This window comes from Ambystoma mexicanum, chromosome 1p (genome assembly GCF_040938575.1).
Source record: "Ambystoma mexicanum isolate Mex_15411 chromosome 1p, UKY_AmexF1_1, whole genome shotgun sequence".
Lineage (NCBI taxonomy): Eukaryota > Metazoa > Chordata > Amphibia > Caudata > Ambystomatidae > Ambystoma > Ambystoma mexicanum.
The window spans coordinates 564,473,122-564,494,625 of NC_090921.1; the positions used below are offsets into that span (position 1 = coordinate 564,473,122).

A 21,504-nucleotide genomic window follows, 5' to 3' on the forward strand; every position below is an offset into this window, starting at 1 on the left:
AAGTAGAAATAAGGGCTATAGTGCTGTAAAAATAATTCAAATCTGGTTCAGTGTACATCAATCTGGAACATTCATTGGGGAGCTGCTGCAAGGATTAATGACATTCTAGAGTGTTTGTTTTCGGGGATATTGGAAAGGTTTCTGCTACTATGAGATACTTCAAATTGGTTGTCAAGTGGCTAGATAAAGACTGAACTGTTCGTTAACTCCTAATATTTGTAAAGTGACGGACGGTGTCAGTCTGAATAGTTTGATTAATGTGGGGGGGGGGGTTTATTAAATGGCAGTGTGCATCAAGAGACCTACCAATAGTCCAGGTTCGTGGAAATGCTCATGAGCAGAGGACTTTAGCTTATCTTCACTATCAATATGCCTGCATTCTCATGTGATCAAAACATAAAAGGAGACTAGAGGGAGAGTTTTGCACCCAGTTAGACAGCCCCTCTGCAGGTAATTAACTTAAAACATACACACGTTTCAGAAGCTCTGATAGGGGGGCCATACCTTCCTCTACTTAATTTACTAAAAACATTTCTGAAAAAACACTCCATTCAACGGTGTGCAAAATGATCATCTTTTAATTCAACTTATATCATACTAAAGAGACGCATACAAAAAAGGGAAATAATCGGAACAGTTTTGCATAATTCAAGGTTAAAGTGCTTCAATCTTTGCAGTGCATCGTATAACTAAATGCATACAGTATATTACAAAGAGTAATGCACAATTACTAAAAACCAGCCAACTCAATCATACTCGTACTTCATACACCCTACTTCATTCTTGTTGGGTAAGATTTTCACAGAACTGGTAAATCTTCCCAGAAATGTTTGCTTTACTAGTGGTATATGTTTCCTTAATATCTCTGAGTGGGAACCTTTTTCCACCCTCACAGAATCTTTTTGCTCTTTTTATCGGTGTCATTTATTTGACTCTCCATAGTGTCTTTTTAAAGTTATCCTCAAACAACTTATTGGCAATAAGTGCCTGTTGTTGCTGGGTTGCCCCAGGGGCTCCCGTTTTAACTTTCTTTTTGCTAAACTTGAGAGAACTACAGTTCCCAATGGTAGAAAGGATCTTTGGATCCCTTTTACATTTTATTAGGTGAAACCAGCACACCCCACCTTATGTGGAGTGCTGGGGAGATGCAATGTATTCCCTTTACACATTAAATTTAACAATTCTGTTACAGGGACAAGCTTACCTTCAATGGCTGGTGGCAGTGATATCTTGCATTCATTTGGTGCACCCTTACTGCAGGCTGTGTGCACAGCTGCAGTAAAGGCACCTAAGGGTGCTCATTTAACCCAAACGGCCCCTGTCTTCTTTTTTCGCCATTTTAGTGTTTCTTGTCCTTTCTTGTCCTTTCCCCTTACATCCAGGGTGGGAAATTCCTTTGTGTGATTTTTACCTTCGGCGGGGAGTCCTCTGCACTTCCCACCCAGGTTCCAGTCTGTCTGTGAGGGCAGGAAGCAGGGGAGGAGTCCAAAACTCCACAGCCCTTTGTCTTCCCCCTTGCCTGAATGGGGACAAATCCCAGTGGAGTCTGGCTGTCCTGATTGGACAACCAGACCGCGCCTTGTAAAATGCAGGGAGAGAATGCAGAAGTTGTGCTGTAATTCCTGATAAATACTGCCAACCTGGAAGCTGAAGAAAAGTCAACCACTGGAACTGAAACCAAAGAGGATGATGAAGGAAAAGCGGCAGAGACAATTTCCAGCGAACCGAGAGCCTGCTGTGTAACCTGAGCCTGCTGTGTAACCTGAGCCTGCTGTAGCCCTTCCTTCCAATCGACCTGGGGACTCCGAAAACGGTGACCCTGACCCAGAGCCTGGTGAGGTCCACTAGACTCAAGAAGACTTGCATTTTTGAGCCATCCCAAGCGTTGCTGCGACCTTGCGTTGCTGCAATACCCTGGGACCTCGAGCCACTGTGCGGTGCATGGTCTTCGGAATCTCGCGGAAACTTTTTGGGCATCCTGGTGGATCTCCAGAGACACAAATCGAGTCCGAGAAGTCCCCTCAACAGAGTGCTGGACCTTTGTAACGACGATAATTCAACTGCAATTTTCTGTCTTCTTCTGTACACCTTGAAAAGGAGCAAAATATGCAGTACCGCATTCAGCCACGAGGAAAACCTTGCCTATAGCCTTCTTCAGCAATCCCTGCTACAAAGTTCCTTCTGAGGTCTTGTTTTCAATCACCACGACAAGGAATCCACTGACTGGGTATTTGACTGCAGACACTGAAGTCCTCCTGCTGCAAAATCTTCTAAATGCTGAGGTACTGTGTTGACTTGGGTATGTACTTACCTTAAGTCTCTTAGGATTTCTGTGTAGCTGTGGGGGTGTTTTCTGTGATGGGGAGGCCTCTCATCCAGTTTACCCAGTAGCACAGCTAGAATCCCGCAAGGGTGTCTTCTGCAAAGTCCCTGGACCCTCTTCTAACTCAGAAGTACAGTACTCGCCTGTTTGCCCAGTCTTCCCAAGGCACTCTGACTTTTGCTACTTAAGAACCTATCCTGACACTGCTTGTTGGACACTAGATCCTAGTTACCCCCCTTCTGCCACTTAAACACTCATGCTCCAAGAATAAGGGAAAAAGTAAGGGATTGGGCCTTTTGCCTAGAAAAGAAAATAAGTGTTTAAAAGTTACTTGTAAAGAGTTGGATGGTAACTGTAACTCTAAGAGTGAACAGTTAAAAAAGTTCTTACTTACCTTGCTTGTGTGATGCACTATTCTTAAAAGTATGGTTAACCTCTTTTCTTCCTTAGAAACCGTTTTGCCATTCTAATAGAAAGTAGATGTGTAGGTATATTACTCTCCTGTGATTAGATTGTGCCTCTTCCCAAAAGTAATGTGTTGGTTTCACCAGATTATTCCTGCCGGGTAATTGTACGAGTTTCCTACAACTGGGTCTTGCTTCCCCTGACTTGCTGTTAGCCTGTCCAGAATAAGTCTGTATTAGGTTGTTGCCTACCTAGAATAACTGAGTCATTCAGTAAAGTGTGACATTAGGGTTTACTTTCCCTGTGCTATCTAACCCAGTGTGTGTGGTTCTGAGATTGAAAAAGTAGATGGGTTTTACTTACCTTGTGTTACCTGTGTGCCATGCAAAAATAAGTTACAAGAGTTATTCTATCTGTGTTTCAATGATTTCAAAAGCACCTGTAATTAAATATTACATCCTTTGGTTTTACCTACCTAGTACAACTGTGTTATCACAGAAGTAGGAAATTTGATGAGCTTACACCTTCAAATGCGCCAAGGTGTAAGCTCATCAAATCTCCTTGTGATTTAACAACGGAGTGGAGGGTCTCTTAGTCTCCTTAGATGCTCAGACCCATGCGACAAAAGTCAACACGCATCTAATCAGATAACAGAACTTTGAATCATACACCTACTTAAAGTCGCGATGCACAACCAAAATGGTGTCAACCAAAAAGTCCCTCAACAATTTTCTTATCACAAAAGTAGTTGTAGGTTTTTACTGTACCTGGAATAAGTGTTGCACTATTCACAAAAAGTATATTGTCCAGTTGGCTGATTGTGATTTGTACAGAGTCACTTTACAACTGGTAGGGTCTACTGCCCTTGCATTACTGAATGTAATTGGGATAGTAACCATTGGTTTTTACTCCCCAAGAATAGGTGTGACCTATACTGAATGTGTATGAAAATGGTTTGACTTCCCTAGAACTACTGTTCAGTGTTCCAAATAAGGTTTATACTTTGGTCTGTGTACCTTCAGGTATAGTGTTTTTATAAATTGTGATTTCATACAATGTGTTAGTACTTATTTACCCCTAGATTTATCTGGGCCTACCTGTATTTAAATAAATCATTTATTTTAACATGCATAGTATTTCTTTGGACCATATGTATTACAATTTCGTTTGTACTGATTCTACAGCCCTCTCTCCCTCCTAAGATCAGACTGGCCCCTTTGTCTACGCTACCATGTACTCAGGTGGTACAGCCTTATACTAAGAGTGGAGTCTTGTACTGCCTCTGTTGAAGGGTTTTACTAAGCCCTTAGTTGGACTTCAGAGAAACTGTGCTAACAATTATATGTACAGATGGATTGTTTGAAAGTAAGAATAGTGTATGTATGCTTAGAAATTAAATATGTATGCAATTGAGCTCCTAGGGCATGTTTTCCCTGTATCTTACCCCAATATGCCCCACTTTAAAGGCAAATCATGGAATATAGCGATTGGTCATTTTGAAGCCATGCACTTATGCCTGCTGGCCAGGTAACCCTGTTCTTTAATCTACTCATAGGAGATGATTTAGAGTAACTGTAATGTATTGATATTGGACAGACCAGTGTTGAGACACAGAGAAGCCTTTTCATGTCCCACGTCTCCAATATGTAGTTGGGCACCTAAGAGGTGCTTCATCGTTCAGGTATTTCCGGTATAAAGTAGCAGTTTTAGGATCGCGTCACCAAGACTCCAGACATCCGGCACTGGTTCTCCCATAATGAGTGACTCAAAAGCACACATCATTCCAAGTGTTGTAATCATTGAGTAATTTTTCACTGCATCTTTCTACATCCTCTGTTTGCACAATACAGGCTGACACGTTAAAAGAAAGGTATCAGAAGATTGGCGACACAAAGAGATCTACGCCTGTCGAAGTACTATGTGAAAACTTTCCAGGTGAGGAGAACTGACAAACCTTTTCCACCTATGGCCGTTCTATGTTCGTCTTTTCCTCAACTTGCCTTCAAGTCTAATTTTCAGTTTGCGATCACCGTTCATATTTCCCACTTGGGCGCTACATCTATTCTTTTGAGAATTCAAAAGAGAATAGGCTTATTTCCCAAAAAGGTCAATCCGTGCTTGTTTTGGAGTGATATATTGCAATCTGGTTTAAGTCGCCAGATTTGTACTGTCTCGTCAGCATGAGTTGGGAGGTAGTATAGGTAGCATATTGTATGTCATAGTCCTATATATCTAACCAGCTGGCAAAGGTAAAAAACATCCTGTGCCTGTAGAATGGCTTGATCATGTGCCCCCGTTTTTTCACTGATTCAAGGGTCGGCAGTACTAAAATAGTTGTTCACCCACACAAGTGTAAAAAAATAACTTAGTAATGTTTAGAAGCGTTTATCAAGAGACCATGGATGGGTAGAAAAGTGTTAACATAGTCCTGAATATGCTCATGCGGGCAACAATGGGGGAATCCCGGGCTTCAGAGCCCATAGAAGTGTAATGTACAAAAAATATATGTTGCTGGTTATAGTGTGTCCTCTACGAAAGCTGGTATTTCCTATTAAAGCGCATCTGTACTGATAGTTTCCACTATGTGGTTTAAAAAGTAAAATATCTCCTGACGTCTGCCTGCACTGGGGGAAAAAAACACTTATTTCCTCTTGAGGCTAGTTTAGCAACCAGACACTCACTTCCTTTTGTAACCTAGCTTAAAGCTCAATCACCGTGCTGTGGTGATTTTTGATGTTAAAAATGTAACCCGCCCGCAGCAGCCTTTCTTCCCCAAGAACTTGTACAAGGATGGGGTTGAAAATGAATGTTTGGCAAATCCTTCACCCACAAATTCCAATCACACTTTTAAAACTGAACATAAAACCACAAGCTTATACATTTTGCTGCATTGAAAGACTGAAGTTACTTCCATTATATCATAGAAAGGGGATTGGCGACAGCGCTGCTGTCTGTAGTCTTCTGCCAGTTGTTCCCAGGAAGAGTGTATACTAGTTTAGCTGTTATAGTGCTTTACTTTTGTTAAGTAGTGTGGTCTGAGCTCCGATCGTTCTTCCCAAGTGAAGACTCGTCAGAGAGGTGAAGCCTTTTTAATATTCCTGAATGTATCCGAACTAGAGTGGTTGTTTATCCTGTTAGGCTCCAGATTGTATATACATGTTGCATGTCTTTCAGGAAAGCTGCACCAAATGTTAATTGTACTAGGAATAAAAGCTGCAGAAAAAGCTGTCGCATGGTGCAGATTGATAGCATGCTCTATAGGGGAACAAACAGGTAGCGAAGTTAAGATGGGTCTGCTTCTAAGCCTCATGTGTGACCAGGTGATAAGATGCTCCTGAAAAATTATGAATTTAATGGCCCACCATCATCTTTAAAAATAAATCCGGCTGTAGGTTTCAATCATCTATACTATTTATGAAAATCTTTCTGGTGGTCTTTAGTAACAATGCTGCTATAACAAATCGGTTTAATAACCAACACAAGTGCAGTGAATAAGCAATGGTTTCCCCTGTGTGATTCCTATGATAAGCCATTGAGTACCGATGTCAACACTGCAATCGGGGCCTTGTTTCATGGGATTGGGTTCTCGAAGACAATTTGATTTATTCACAATATACAAGGATTTTTATTTTGTGTATTTTAGTTCTGGTATGTAAATTTGTTTTCAGCAACGAAGGGACAGTTTCAGTTTATGGCTCTAAATGTAGTACGAAGCATTTGAGGATAATAAAAGTGGGACGCAATCTGATGCGATCTTGAACACAAGCCTCTTGTTACAAGCAACTTTGGTTTTATTTCCCCAGTATTTATTATCACTCTGTATCTAGATGGTCTGTAAAATAGAAACTAGTATTGGACATGTCTTTTGCAAATGCAAGGGAAATTGTTTCATGACAGCTAATGATTGCTGAGATTACCTCTTGTGCTTTATTATAATAGAGGAACTGGGGACATACCTTCGATATGTGAGGCGGCTGGATTTCTTTGAGAAGCCAGACTACGACTACTTGAGGAAGCTCTTCACTGACCTCTTCGATCGCCATGGATACATCTTCGACTATGAATATGACTGGGTGGGGAAACAATTAGTAAGTGTTGCTTGTTCTAGTGTGCACTCATTTCCTATCTTTTAAGACTTTGTGGGAGTGTTCTGCTTGTGTTCCCTCATGGCTCATGCTGGTTATACATCTAGGATTACCATGGGTGAGACCGAGTGACCTGGCCTAGGAAGTGGCTGTGCCTACTCTTCCAAAGATGCATTTCCTGTTTTATTGGCGTTTCCTAAAACACTGAACAATGTTACTTCATAGTGCTACAAGAAGAAAGGAGGGGGAAAAGGGTAGGGGCAGGGATGGGTCTGATAAATGCAGTCATGGAACATTCCAGATCTATTAAGTGAGAAGTTCCAGTATGTACAAGTACAGATAACTAGGGGGAGCTCCAAACTTTATCCAGTCAGTGCAAAGGGGAGGTTATGAAGGGATGAACATATAAAATGTACAGCAACTGCAATATACAGGGCGCAGCCTCCATGCCCAACAATCCTTGGCTTGGTGACTATTTCCAAGTGGTGCTATATTTACAGTAGCAAGTATTCAATTTAGGGATGAAAACCTTTTTTTTTTTTTTTTTTTTTAACAAAAACATCTTTAGCTTCTTTAAGAAAAAAGTTGTTGCAAGGTGCAAGATTTAAGTTAACCTCTGTGGTGATCCTATAGGTTATACCTTATGCTTGTTCAGACTGAAGCCCCCTCTGAGAGCCATAGATTGGGACCTGGCTGTCCAGGTCCAGCAGCTTCTCCTGAGGCTAGTCTTGAGCTACCTTGGTTTCAGCTGTTAATCTTTCAAGGATTCCCATGTAGTGAGAGAGGGGAGAAGTGATGGTTTATAGACCTTTTTAATTTTAGGTGAGTAAAGAATATTGCTTGTAGTGCCCGAATACAGTAAGGCAGCTCATAGGATAACTAGAAGTCCCTCCTTCCTGCATATTCCATTGTACAGGTATTTCATTTTTACTGTGGTGACAGACAGGATAATGTAAGAAGAAAAACATTTTTAAAAATAATTCGCACAGGGGCCATTAGAATTGCTTTTGGAAATTGTCATTATTCAGGGTGGGTTGTGATCGCATTGGGACCAATGGATTGAGTAGATGACAAGACCGTATTGACGGCTTATGAAAGACCTGGAGCTGCAGGGTGAACTTTGTATTATCTCTCATGAATCTGCCTTTGCTGGTATTTGTGTAATACCTGCACCACCCACACAACTTCACCGTTTCGATACTTTAGAAGTTCAACCCTAACATATGTTCCAACACAAGGTTTCTCACAGGTATGGGTTCTCTAAAAGCATGCAATGGGCTTGTGGTGGGGATTCATGAAAGTTAAGCAACAATTTACCAGAAGACGGGTAAGTCCTTCTCTCTCTTGCATATCCAATGCTAATCCAGAGGCAGGATACTTTACCTAGATTCGATGACCAATGGTAAGTCAGAGGGAGATTGGAGACAAAGGGCTTTGTACCCAATTTTATTCTATGGAGGGCCAGGCCGACAGGCACAGTTAGTTACTCCACTCCAAACTGGCAACCACCGAAGTTCCAGGCTTGAATTCAGACCAGCAGCGATTCTGGTGAGGTAGCCTATGAGACAGCTGGTCAGGCAACCGGCATTCCAGGGACACTTCCGAAGGCTCCGAGAGCATGCTACCTCTAAGATGTCTAGACTAGTTTGCCCCACTAGTCCAGCGGCTGAAGCACTGACGAGGGTCTTTGGAGATCAGGCAGAGGAGCAGGGCTTCACCGGACCAGTCTTTGCAAGGGATGCTGGTCCACAGCAGATGTCGTCCTCAATGGGCTTGTGGATCTGAAGTATGGCTGCAGGAGTTGTCCTCTTATCAAAACTGGAGCCAACAACAATTCCAAGCCCATCAATGGAAAGGATCTGCACCATTCAAACAGTCAGGGACAACTATTCGCTTCACATCTGCCCGAGTAGCAGACTTTCTGGCACCAGGGATATGGACTGGGACTAGACTGTCCCGGCCCACTTCCTGGACCACGCACACGTTCCGTAGCACACAAAAAGAACAGGTTTCACGGCCAAGTGCATGACCTCATAAGGCATTGCCTTACCTAGGAATGCAGGGTGAAGGCCATACTACAATATGGCCAACAAACAAGCAAAACTCTTCTGCCATGGGAATTATAGGGAACTAGCCACATTTAGTAGCCATACATGATAAACGTGGATGCGCATAAGAAAAATGAAATAAAACCAGTAGAAATGTTACGGCTCCAACCAACTTGCTTTTAGGCACCTATAAAAGTAACAAAAAAAAACCCAAGTGTAAACAGTTACAGATAAAAAAAAGTAGCCCCATTGCACTGCACGTTAAGGTGTTGTGTGCAACGTAAAAATACAAGAATTCAAAGGTGAAACAAAGTTTTCCACTACTGATAGTCTGAAGGACTAGTCAGTTTCCCCATAACAAATTAGCACAATGGCAAGGGGAGTGAATCTGAAGGCTTCACTTCTGTTCAAAAGTCGGAACAAGATAGCAGAATGAATGGGGTTCCATATAAACTATGGAGCTAAAGTTGCAACAACAAAAAGTCAGTTGCCTCCACAGCCTTTCCTAACAAAGGCAATTGTGAAGCTGAAGCAATCCAAAACGATGATTCTCTTTGTTGTACCACCTCGGCGTGGACTGTGGTAAATCGCACTCCAGAATCTTTCTTCACCATTTGTGGTTATCAAACACTTCTTAAGGAATGAGAAAAGGATATGTCCCAGGCAGAAATTATGGACCTTCCTGTGAACGTAATTATCTCTTTGCTAAACTTATTGGTCATCACATAAGGCAATCGGACTGCATTTGACATGGGTGGTAGCTTTTTGGTAACTAGAAAATCAACCATAAAGGTTGATGAAATCCAGACCTTATGGACTGACAAACCATACACTACCTTTCAGACATAAGGGAGGTCTGTGAATGCATCCTTAATTTTTATGCAAGCTAGTAACGATGATCTCATTACTTAGACCATTTCTTTATCTTCTTTCATTCCCAACTTGTGGAAAGGTCTTTCCACACTTGTCATTTAAAAAAATGACCTATCTTCACAAAACTAAGGGCATCAGAAAATCAAAACAGTTGTTAGTAAAATGTGCAATTCACACATTACCCGGCCTATAAACAATCTGTAGTAAGATGGATAGTCTCATGCATCCAGTTGTTACCAGAAAGCAAACAAAACCTTTCCAGGAAGACCCTGGGCCGCCAGTTTATATGAGGGAACGTGGCTGCTGCTGTCCTTGTAATGAACGTTCCTTTAACAGAAATCTATAAAGCAGCCACTTGGAAATTGGTGTACCGTTTTTCAAGACATAATTGTTTGCACTATGATGCAAGAGCAGACCCGCAGGCCAGAATTGCATTCATAAACTTGTTCAGCTAAAGACGGTGGGGCGAATTTATTTTTCACATGTGGGACTGCCCATTTTATTCTTTCTCCGTTTTTCCAACACCCTTTGTAGACCAAGAGCTTGCTATTCTATTCTCTGTTTATGAACAACTAGGAAGTTACTAGGAGGCAATATCAGAAGGTATTTGCAGAGTTTGGGATCCTTACAACTAGGTTTTACATAAAATAAGGACGGTCTTCAACTGTCACTACCGTGCAAGATAGGCAGCCACAGCTCCCTGCTGCCTTAGTGACACTGCCATTTTCTCATGTTTTCAGTGCCCCCTTGTTTCCAATTTTGTTTTGCTTTTTTCTTTCTACCAAGCTACCATTGTAGGAAACTGCTGTTTGATGGAAAGTTTGAAAAAAACAGGCAATCTATATACATGTTTGTGTTCTGAGAGTCTGCATCTGTGCAGAGTAATGCAATGTTTGGGAATTCAATGAAGATGCTGTAAATGCAGAGCAAGGACTACTTCCTGGTAGTTGTTTGGACGATTTTCCGATTCTTCCATTGTGAAAAGTTCATAGTAAGAATGGAAATAGATTCATTGAATTTTATGACCTGTGACCTTTGTTTTTAATCTGATTTTGTGTTGTCTGCAGCCAACCCCCATTGGTACAATCCCCAGTGACGTCTCAGCTCAAGCAACACACCGGGACAAAGTGCAGGCTCACACCAAGCATCAGGTAAAAGAACCAGAGTTATCAAGGGACTGTAGACCTGCAACAAAGTTATGTCTCCTGTCGTGTCCTGTCAAAGCAACCTGACCACAAAGAAGGGTGAAACTTTGTACATGTCTAATGAAAAAAACATCATTGTACATGTGTAACAACTGATTAAATGTCCCTGCCAGAAACTGTTACTACCAATCCATTGCCTAGGGTTTAGAAAAGCAGAACATATATGGGCAATAAAGGAGGATTTAATTACCCTTTGGAGATGCATTACGCAGAAAACCATAATTGTGATGCATTTTCTTTACTTTTCTATGGTAATAGAAATGTAAGAGGAGGTAATGAGAGATGGAGGCACGAGTGATTACACAACTACGTTATTTAATTGACACTAGACACAACATTTGTGAAGGTTTACATTTGTTCGTTTAACAATGAGGATTTTTATTAAAAGCAAACCATAAACAGTAAATCCTCTTTACACCTTTGCTCAGAACATTGAAGTTTCTGTCGTTTCACTTTGATGAGAGGAAATTATTAAGGGTCGAGAATTACGACTGTTATGCTTATATTTATACTCCACCCATCACCACCCTAGTGGTCTTATGGCGTCAGCCCTTGCCTGAAAAGGTGGTGTATTGTGGCCCTGCTTGGGTGTCACCAGACCCCAGTCTCCTGAATGGAAGAATGGGGATGGGGGAAAGTTGATGGGCGTGAGGGATTAGACCGCAGAACCAACAATGGACAAGTGAGGGGTAGGGACATGATTGTGGTAATGAGGATATGTGTTTAACTGTGGTTAGTTATCGATATGCATGAGAGAATTATTAAGCAATGCATAGCTCAATTTAGAGCAACATTTTCTGTGATGACAAAACCTAGACCTGACAAAGCATTGTCCTAAATTTATTTGGTGAGTGGTTTAATGATAGACTTGAGTTGCCAAAGCAGGCCCTAGTAGCGTGGAGGCTTTCATCAGATTAGTTTACAAGAAATAATCCCTTTATCAGGGAAGAGCACTGGGTTTGCCAAGGTGTCTGACTGATGTGTTCTTGCCAAGAGTTCGACGTGTATAGACGTATGAGTGGGGAAGACATGGGGTAAGTGGTTGGGGAGGAGACGTTATCCAATGATATTCGGTTTTATTGACTGAACTAGGTAAAATTCCTTGTAACTTTTAAGGTAGATAAACTAAAATTGAAATATTGTAATGTCATGATAGCGTGGAATTGCAATAAATGGGAAAAGACTATGTAGTGCATGGTCGACTGAAGATATTACTTGAAACAGGAACAGTGGAGTCAGGACCCATTACCCTTGTAATAGCAAAGATGGAGATCCAAAGGGAAAGCTTCTAGCACAAGAGCAAGGGGAGCCACTACTTGTTTCTCGTTACTTCTGTACTTACGCCTTGCGTCAAGAGAACTGCTGAATCCAATAAGTGTGAGGAATAAATTATCTTGATGGAAACTACCATGCGAGTTTGGGACTTTTTCTAGTAGAGGATAACATGTGTGTCTCGTGTCATGCCTGTGTGGTTAACTGTGAGCATAATGAAATTAATTTCTACAGATTGAATATAGTTTTCTTTCTCCCTCTTGTTTTATGCTATGCTTTCCTTTCTCTCTTCAGGTTCTGTCTATTTGTTCTTCATTCTAGTTGGTTCTCAGTCTTTTTCTTTTGTATTTCTTTGTGTTGTAGTTTTAGGTAAGCCTTGTTTTTAATTTATTCACTTTTAATAGGTTATATATTTTGGTATGATTTGTTATAACTAATTTTATCGAATTTGTAAATTTAAACTGTCATGAATATTACATATTGATTGAAGGAGTAGTATGATACTCTTTTAGTCTTTTACCATTTGTTTCTAGAAACTGGTTTACCATTCCAAAAATGGCTGCAAATGTTACTGTGTGTGTGTACTCATTATAGGAAGTGATGGTATTTAAGAGAAAATGACAGGGGCTCTTTACCTTTGACAAAGCCCCAACCGGGGTGAAACACATTGGGTTTTGCATCCCTTTGGCCAAAGATGTTTTTAATATATTTTTTATAATAAATATTTTCTTTCATGCGACCCCCCCCCTTTTCCTCCTGCCCCGATACACCCAGTGTTCTCATGGTTCTTGTTTCACAAACCAGGGCTCGCTACCACTTTATCTTGTTCCACTGCTGATATGGGACTCCTAAGGGTCTGGCAGTTCACCTTGCCCTCTGCATCCACTCCCCTGCTTTTAGAAATTTGCCCTGGCAGTCCAATTTGTGAGACCTACTGAAAGAAGAGTAGAGCAGACTGACAAGTAAGCAGGCAGTAGTGAGTATTTTATTCAGAAATACACTTGCATGAGTGAATAGAGTAAGCTGTGGGGTGGAATAGGTCTGTGATGGGATCAAAGAAACCGAGGTGGTTGGGCAGTTTATGTCACAAGGATCTCTCGCATGACCTGCTAATGGGATTTGTGTACACAGTACAGTCAGGCAAAAAAAAAACAATGCTTCTGCAGCATGCATGGTGATTGACATGCTATGCTGGTACCATTGCACATATACAAAAACAAAGCAGGAACCCACATATCTGGAAATGAACCCGGAACCCTGTACCAAACAGTTGCTAATTCTGTATGTAGGTGAGCTTGCCCTCAAAATGTCTAAAGCCTCAGTCCCAAAGGCTTTTTCATAGTTTTTCAAAATTTCCACTATTCTGTGCTTTTCTTAATTACTGTTAAATATTTGTTGTTCATGTTTCTTTTTCATACTGCATCTGATTCAGTTTTTCAACACATTCAAAACAATATTTAATTGCAATAATTGATATTTGACATTTGTATCACTGACCCATAACATTAATGTTATGTTCAATGCAGCATTAAATATATTCATAAGGCATACACCATGAATTGCTCATATCATCATCACTGAAGCACTGATCTATTTTTTTCATTCAGATTTTATACGTTTAGATAGGTGCTAGCCCAATTTCATATAGGATTCATGCTTTGCCTAGGCAGACATCTAGTTGTTGGTACTTTAAGGGATCAAGAGTACGATTCGGACACAGTGGCATATTCATTTTTTGTTCTAGGCTTTTTCATTCTCAATAAAAAATAATAAAAAGGGTTGGGGTGAATCCGATCTATCCCTAATACTAAGAGGGGTTTCCCTGCTTCAACAAAACGATGGAACGTCTGTGTCTGAATGTTAAACAAGAGTTTCCTTTTTCAAACAATTCTAAACTGACAGTTACTCTCTTAACTCAGTATAATGTGCAAAAGGGAATTCTGGTCCTTGTAGTTTTCATTCAAAGTGCATAACGCAAAGTTCTTAAAGGTGCAAAAACAGAAAAGAAATAAGGTTCCACCAGTAAAGGGGCTCCCCTTCCCCTAGAATCCATTCGGTCGTTTAAATGTCCCTTTATCACAGTTCTCTTTCTTTCCCTGGTATACTCTCCTGCCAGGGTATTTAGGACTTTCTTATTGGTCCTTAAAAGTGGTATAAATCTTCCCTCTTGTATTCCCAATTTCAGGTTCGCTTGTTGGCTCAGTCCTGGTTTACTCTCCTGCCAGGATATCATTTCACTTCCTTTTTTCTTCCTCTCTTGGGTGTGTCCCAGACTCACTGTCTGCCAGGTTCACTAACCTGCAAGGGATTATCCTTTCTCCATTCACTTTTTCATCCACGTGACAATGTTTTTCCAATATTGGGTTAACGTCTTTTGACAAATGTTGTCTGTTTTAATTCCTCTTTACATGTGTTGGGTTTCTGACCCTCCCTCAACACAATTCACATGTGTTTCAAATCCTTCTCTCAAGCATTGGGTCTCCGACCCATCTTTAACACTGTTATATATATTTATCCCTTCTTTAAAATACTGGGTCATCGCCCCTTTTCTTAACAATGTTCTCATCTCTGTCAGTTTCTTTAAAATGTTCAATTGGGCTCTCCCGCGTTATCACTGCAATGCATTATTCGTCTTCCGGCGACTTTGACAGTTTTCGTGTCTCTTCTGCTACTCTCCCTGTCCACTGACTAGGTGTGCGTTCCGTCAGCTTGTCAACGCCTGCTTTGCTTTCCTTCACTCTGGGCGGCTCCAGCTGCCCACGGTCATCAAGCAGTAAGCTTGTTTTGTACGGTCTCCCTGCACACCACTCTTGTCAAACCTGTGCTGCTTCTTACAATAGTCTCTTCTCTGGCATCCCGACTGGCTTCAGAATAAGTTGCAAACAGCTTATGGCTCTACCTCTCTCTCAGATCTTTTTCCGCCTTGGCAGTTTTAAACTTCCCAGCATTGGTCCATATTTTCCAAAGACTAGAACGCAGGTTTTAACACTTCTGGTCATCTTCATTGCTCAATCCCTCTTCCTCATCTCATTACTAAAATGGGGATGGGGGTAAATAGGGTGATTGGTTGGGAACACCTAGGAAATGGGTATCTGTTGCAATAGGACATACAGGTATGTTGTAAATGTACATGGTGTCATGTGGATTTATGGCTGCAAGGTTATTTTGGTTCAGTGTTTTCTTACCTGGAGTTGGCCTTCCCCTATGTGGTCCTCCCACAGATAGCCACCCCCATGTTCAGAGTCGGGCATCTTCTGCCTTTCCCTGGCCATGTGAGAGAAGCCTCCCTCCAGAGAGTTGATGACGATATTGCTAGATTTGTCACTGTGCGGATTATTACATGACTTGTTTTTTAAATGGAAAAGGGATGTCGACCGGCGTGTTTGTAATACTATGTCTACTGTGACGTGTACTGTACCCATGGTCCTTCACGGGTCTAGGTCCTCTGATTAATTTTCTTTCTGCCTTTGTGTTGGTTGCATTTCGCAGTGTTTCTACGTTCTGAGTTAATTTCTCGTCTCCAATTATCTACTAAAATACTTTGTTCTTTCTAGCCTTCGACAAGTACGCTCAACGCTTCCTGCTCGACACATAGTGAATCTCGACAAGACTGTCTAGAGATCTAGAAGCCTTGCCGACGGCCTACCATGAGGCTTCAGCCTACACAGGAGGAACAGTGGGGAGGGGGGCATTTCTAAAACTCCTTAGAGACTGCCTCCATTCCTATTCCCCATTAATCATAATTATTCTGTCTCGCTGGCTTCCAGCAATAATGATGGAGAAAACTCAATTTAATTTTGCCTGTCGTGCAACTGAAAGTTTCCCTTGGAGGATTCTTTTTGTTTAACGTGCCAAAAACCTGCAAGTATCAGAACACACAAACTTGAGACAAAATACAAGACCATGCTAAAGGAGCAAGGGAGCCACTAGAGCGTATAAAGTTTATTCAAACAGGAAGGTCTTCAAATGTTTTTCGAAATTGGGGTAAGTTAGATTCCTGCCGAAGATTCAAAGGCAGGGAGTTCCAGGCTCTAGGCGCCAGAGTGGAGAAGGGTCTTCGGTTGCCCAAAGCACGTCTGGCTCTTGGACATGAGAGCAACCAAGTACTGTGAATTTTAACGTCCTATTAGGCTCATGTTTGGCCAGCCTGTTCGAAAGATATATGGGTGCATTACCATGAACTCACTTAAGGGCAAGTATCTTCAATTGCACCCGAGCTGCTACTGTAAGCCAGTGCGGTTATTTCCTTGTTTCAGAAATATGAGAGTTGAGGCAAGTTTTTTGTGATGCAGGTGGCATTTGGAATGACTTGCAATTTCTGAATACAACTCTTATAAGCGCCCCACAGAAGGATGTTGCAGTAATCACTTCTGGGAAGAATAATGGCACGTGCAAGTGAAATGCTGTGCTGTCTAAAGCGCTTCAGACAGTAATGGGAGTTTTTTTTATAGATGTAATTCACATGAGATTCCGCACCGAACACACCCAGTGTTTTTTCTTTATCAAGAACAGGGATCACACAATTCTCCATCATAAAGCTAAAATAGTTGGATGCGCACAACGTGGGTAGCCATTGCCTTCCTCGTGATCACCAGGAAACTAGAGGGCGGGCATGTAAGCGCTTTCAGCCGAACTGCGCAGCCTATTCAATGCAAGCAGAAGCATCGCCGGAATACCCCACCAGCGTGGAGGAATCCAAGGTAGAGCAAGACCATCCCGGGGGCCTTTAGTGACGCTGGGGAGAGATCCAACCGGGAGACGGGAGATTCCCAAGTGTTCGTCCCCAGCTCCGGAAGGCAGGCATGCTGCACTGCTCTGGAGGTTTCTTCTGGTGACCGGGGCAACATTTTAAACGTACGGAGTGGCCAGGAGACTCCAACACAAACTCTGGGGTACAAACTCTGCCCCGAAATACCTGGCAGACAAATTTTGTATACACCAACCCACACGCACTACCAGATCATCTCACTCCCACAACCTGGTGGTACCAAGATTCAATCTAAAAACAGCCGGAGGAGCCAGCTTCCCTGTCCAAACTGCCAAATGATGGAATTCTGTTCCCATCCCCCTCAGACAGGAACCCTCCTTCCTAACCTTTAAAGCCAATATAAAAAGTTGGCTGAGCAACAAGTCTCCTCACTAAGAGGCCGTCACCATGCAAACTGACCACTGTCTATTTATGCCTCTGCTCATCCTTGTTTTTTCGTACTAGAAACCAGGCATTTTATCTCTTCCTGACCCACCTGTAACCAGGGTCTCTTTGTTGTCACTACACTGGATTGTAATATGCCTACATTATCTGTATGTAACCTATACTGTAATTGAACTAGATGTGGTTGAAAATGAAGATGCCATTTTAGAAGTCTACCCTAGCACAGATTATGATCACCCGGATGATTAGAGTCCCCTCTCCAGACATCGCGCATAGCCCTGTTGCAACCTCACCCATTGATGATCAGCTGGTCTATAATGACCTTCTTAAGAAGGCCGCTGATTTTCCTTTATTTTTTAAGGTTTGACACGTCGGAGTCGGAGGAAGACATTGATTTCGTTGACATCCTCAACGAGAAAAAACAGAGGTCGGTGCATCCCATTATTACAGTCCATTAGGAGACGTCCCCTACCCTCCCTTGCTACACCTGCACAAACTACAGCCATCAGCCTGTGCATAGAGAAACACTTTAAACCAGCACCCACAGACCCACTCTCCATCAAAGGACACTTGAAACGTGATTCTTTAGTGGTCACTACCACCTGTAAAAAGGCTGGCACGTCGTTGGCCATCTCAGAGGTGCTGCCAGTTAAGAAGAGCACTAAAATATACGCTCTGGGAAAGAAGGTTGTAATGTCCACTGCATTCCATATGCATATTGCTAACAATTCAACCCTCATGGCTAGCTTCAATAGGGCACGATGGGATCAGGTAGAGGCACAGGTTAGTGGGATGGCAAAGCCTTTACGCTCTCAGATCCTTAAGAATCTAACTGAGGGTAAGCAGACTGGTAATGGCATTATCAAGAACTCCCTTTACACAGCAGATAAGGCAGGAGTGGTGGCAGCGGAGGGAACACTTCTCAAACGCCATGCCTTGCTCCGAAATTCAGGGTTTAAACCTGAAGCACAGGCCACACGTATTAACATGCCCTAGAGACAGCTAAAAAGGAGCATGAGACCCTGAAAGCTTTAGGACAAATTGATAAGAAGCCCTTCTTGCAATGAGGGTCCTACGGCAATTGTCAAACTTTTTGTGTGCAAGGATGTGCAAGAACATTAGCCCAGTCCAGCTATTCATCGGGGGCTGGTGCCAACTCATGATATGTCAATCAAGGATAGCTGCCAATCTCAGTAGTCCTTCCAGAGGAAATTTAGTCAAGGGTGTAGTTGGGGTAGATGGCCAAGCCGCAAGACTTTGGCTACCCCCACCAACCAATGACTCGGTGCTCCACTTCCCCTCCCATTCCACCCATGTAGGGGGGTTCACATTTCTTATTTCAACCACATATCGGAGGGGATCACAACAGAGAAGTGGGTGTTAATAGTCAAAGACGTGAGTGCGGCTACAGACCATGCTGTGAAGGCGCTTACAGCGTGAACTCCTGCATGGATCCGGCATTTGATCCTTTTTCATGGTGTACAAGCTACTGATTTTACTTGATCCGGCTGTCAAATTTGGAACTGAAGGAACGTTCTGAAATGCTGTTCCTGAATGCCTAATTTCAGACGGGGAGATTGAACGCCAGGGGAGACATGGCGGACGGTGGAGACATGCGAGTGCTCAGTACATAGTGGCAGCGGAGCAGAGCAGGTGGGAAGAACAGAGTGTGTCCCCCAACGATCTGCTGAGCAGCGTGAGATGAAGAGTGACTGGCAAGGAGACTGGAGTATGGAGAATGGACGGCGAAGCGGCTCTGTGCCTGATGCGATGGCTGCACAGGGAGCTTGACACAGTGAAGTGGTCTGTTGCATTGGACACTGGAAGAGACAGAGGGGCAGCGACCACAGCAGCAGGGCGATCTTGCCTAGACAGTGAAAGACCTGCTGCCTGTAAATCCTCATAGTGAAGGTGCATTTAAGAGTGCCTAGGATTTGTGACAGTCGCCTGGGATTTGAAATTGGAAGGACACATTTGAATGTTGACTCCACTGTGTTGCTTCGGGCCTTCCATCTTGGGATGTTTTCAGTCTGTTTACCATTGTTTACCGTCACCTTCTAATATTTTCTGCCAGGTTCCCCTGAAGGAGTGATGGGAATCCACTATTGCACATAATCTGCTGAATAGAAACCATACATGTCAATATTTACTAACAATGTAATTTGGTTAAAAATTGATAGGAACTTTTTTCACTCATCTTTCCCTTATTCAGTGGAATAGCCAATTTATCTTCTTCTGATTTGGACCCTGACCGAATGTTTGGGGTGAATGAGTTTCTTAGTCCCCTGCTCATTTCACCTTGTTTGGAGTACACCGGTCAGCCCCTATGGTTACCAGTGCAGGGAGAGCTTCTCCCAGTTTTCCTCTGCCACTGCCCCACATCATCTGCTCCTTGGGCCCTGCTACATCGGTCTTCTGATTGTCCCACCCTCCTTTTTGTCCACCGAGCTGAAGGTGTATGAATCAATATCTTCATGGTTCCTAGTCGTCCTCACCAGTGTTTTCACTGCTGGCTTGAGAGTCTGCATCTTTTTTTTGTTATTTATTACTATTTTTTTTTGTTTTTGTATCGCCCGTATGCTTCAGGGCGCCACAATATAACCAACAATTAAACATAACACACAGGCAATAACAAAATAGACCAGATATAAACAAGGCAGTCAAATTGCAGTTCTTAGGTTGGTGTTAAAACACAGTTTTCCCAGCTTATCGCAACAACTCAAAAAGAATGGAAGATTACTTCGGCCGATGACCATGCAATCTGAGCCGTTCATCAAGGACCACTCCTTGATTTGCACTCTCTGCAAAAGCCTAAAGTCAATAGTTCTAATAGAGCTCTAACAAATAACAAGGTGAAACCACCTCGTAATATCTGACGCTCTGTTAGCTCAAGAAATGAGCATGTCATTAATGTCTTTATATCATAATGTTCCTTTTTCTTTTTTCAAGTAGAAATAGTATTTTCCATAAATGACAGAATCCTTTTTTTTTTTAATGTGCAGGAAATATTTAATCCAAATTCCCACAGTTTAGTTGCAAAATGGTTTCAAGCAGAAATAGACCCCTAGGTCAATCAAGTGCATTAGGCCTATGCATGTCGGTGCTCAACACCATCTTCGGGGCTATGCATACTTGGATTCATCATTTGTACAAATGGATACATTCAATATATAATACATACCATAATGTACCAGCAATGTTCAGACATGAAAAAACAGAAAACAAAAATCATCATAAGCAACTGAGTGGAATATGGAATCGGATAATGTACAAATTCAATAATGGTGACTGTTGTATGTGTTAGAGTTCAAACTCCTACCTTAATCCAGAAGTCTATCCCCCCAGAATCTGCTGCCTCGTGTGTGCAACTCGTATTTCATTAAATATGTCGGATTCAGTAACCTACAAATGTACATCTAGTTTAGTTATCAATGCGGATGTACTATCCGTTTCTATGCAATCGTGATGTATGAGTATACTCTTATCTGCAGTGTCAAACTCCTTTCTAAACACCAAGGAAAGCCGCGTGGACACGCAGCCTTCAAAGGTATTTAGCTGTTACCATGGAGACTATGCGAGGCGTCGTGCTCCGGCTCCGAAGCGTGTGCATATACGCCTCGCGTCCCACCCTCCCGTTGCCAACGGGAGGGCACGGTTGAGTCTCTGTACCAGCGGCTACGTTGCCACGGTTACCTAACGTAACCAGTGTAAATCCAATAATGCTACGTTCATTTTTATGCTTCTGAGCACACTTGATAATGTCAGATACCGTTTGTGAATACCAATCGAACTGTATGTTACCTAACTATACCATATGGCTATACCCGGTGTGATCCATCATAAACAGAATCTAACGACTGTCTCTATAACATTTTCTGAGTGTGCCGCTAGGAACCTCCCTCGTACAATCATGGTGCCCACGTCTACCCTTCTAATACAGCTCTACCCAACTTTCGAACTTAACCAGGCCAAAACCACCTTCTGCAGGGCTTCTGTTTCCTGTTAACATTCACAATGACCATATTTCTTCTGTCCGCAATCAGACCCTTTAAAGATGGATCTGTGATATCTGGAATTGACGAGTTTCTAATACATAGGTCTCTACTCTGGGCGACAAGAAGATTTATTCATGGGATTCCTG

General features: G+C 42.3%; 1 protein-coding gene across 2 annotated transcripts in view; it reads left to right on the top strand.

Moving 5' to 3' along the window:
• CSNK1G2 (casein kinase 1 gamma 2) overlaps positions 1–21,504 on the top strand; it is a 335,785-nt gene that overhangs the window by 283,226 nt on the left and 31,055 nt on the right. For both annotated transcript variants that reach the window (XM_069649504.1, XM_069649503.1), the window contains exons 8-10: positions 4,579–4,663; positions 6,668–6,816; positions 10,802–10,885. In XM_069649504.1, coding sequence (XP_069505605.1) covers positions 4,579–4,663; positions 6,668–6,816; positions 10,802–10,885 — 318 coding nt within the window. The remainder of the gene's footprint in view (positions 1–4,578; positions 4,664–6,667; positions 6,817–10,801; positions 10,886–21,504) is intronic.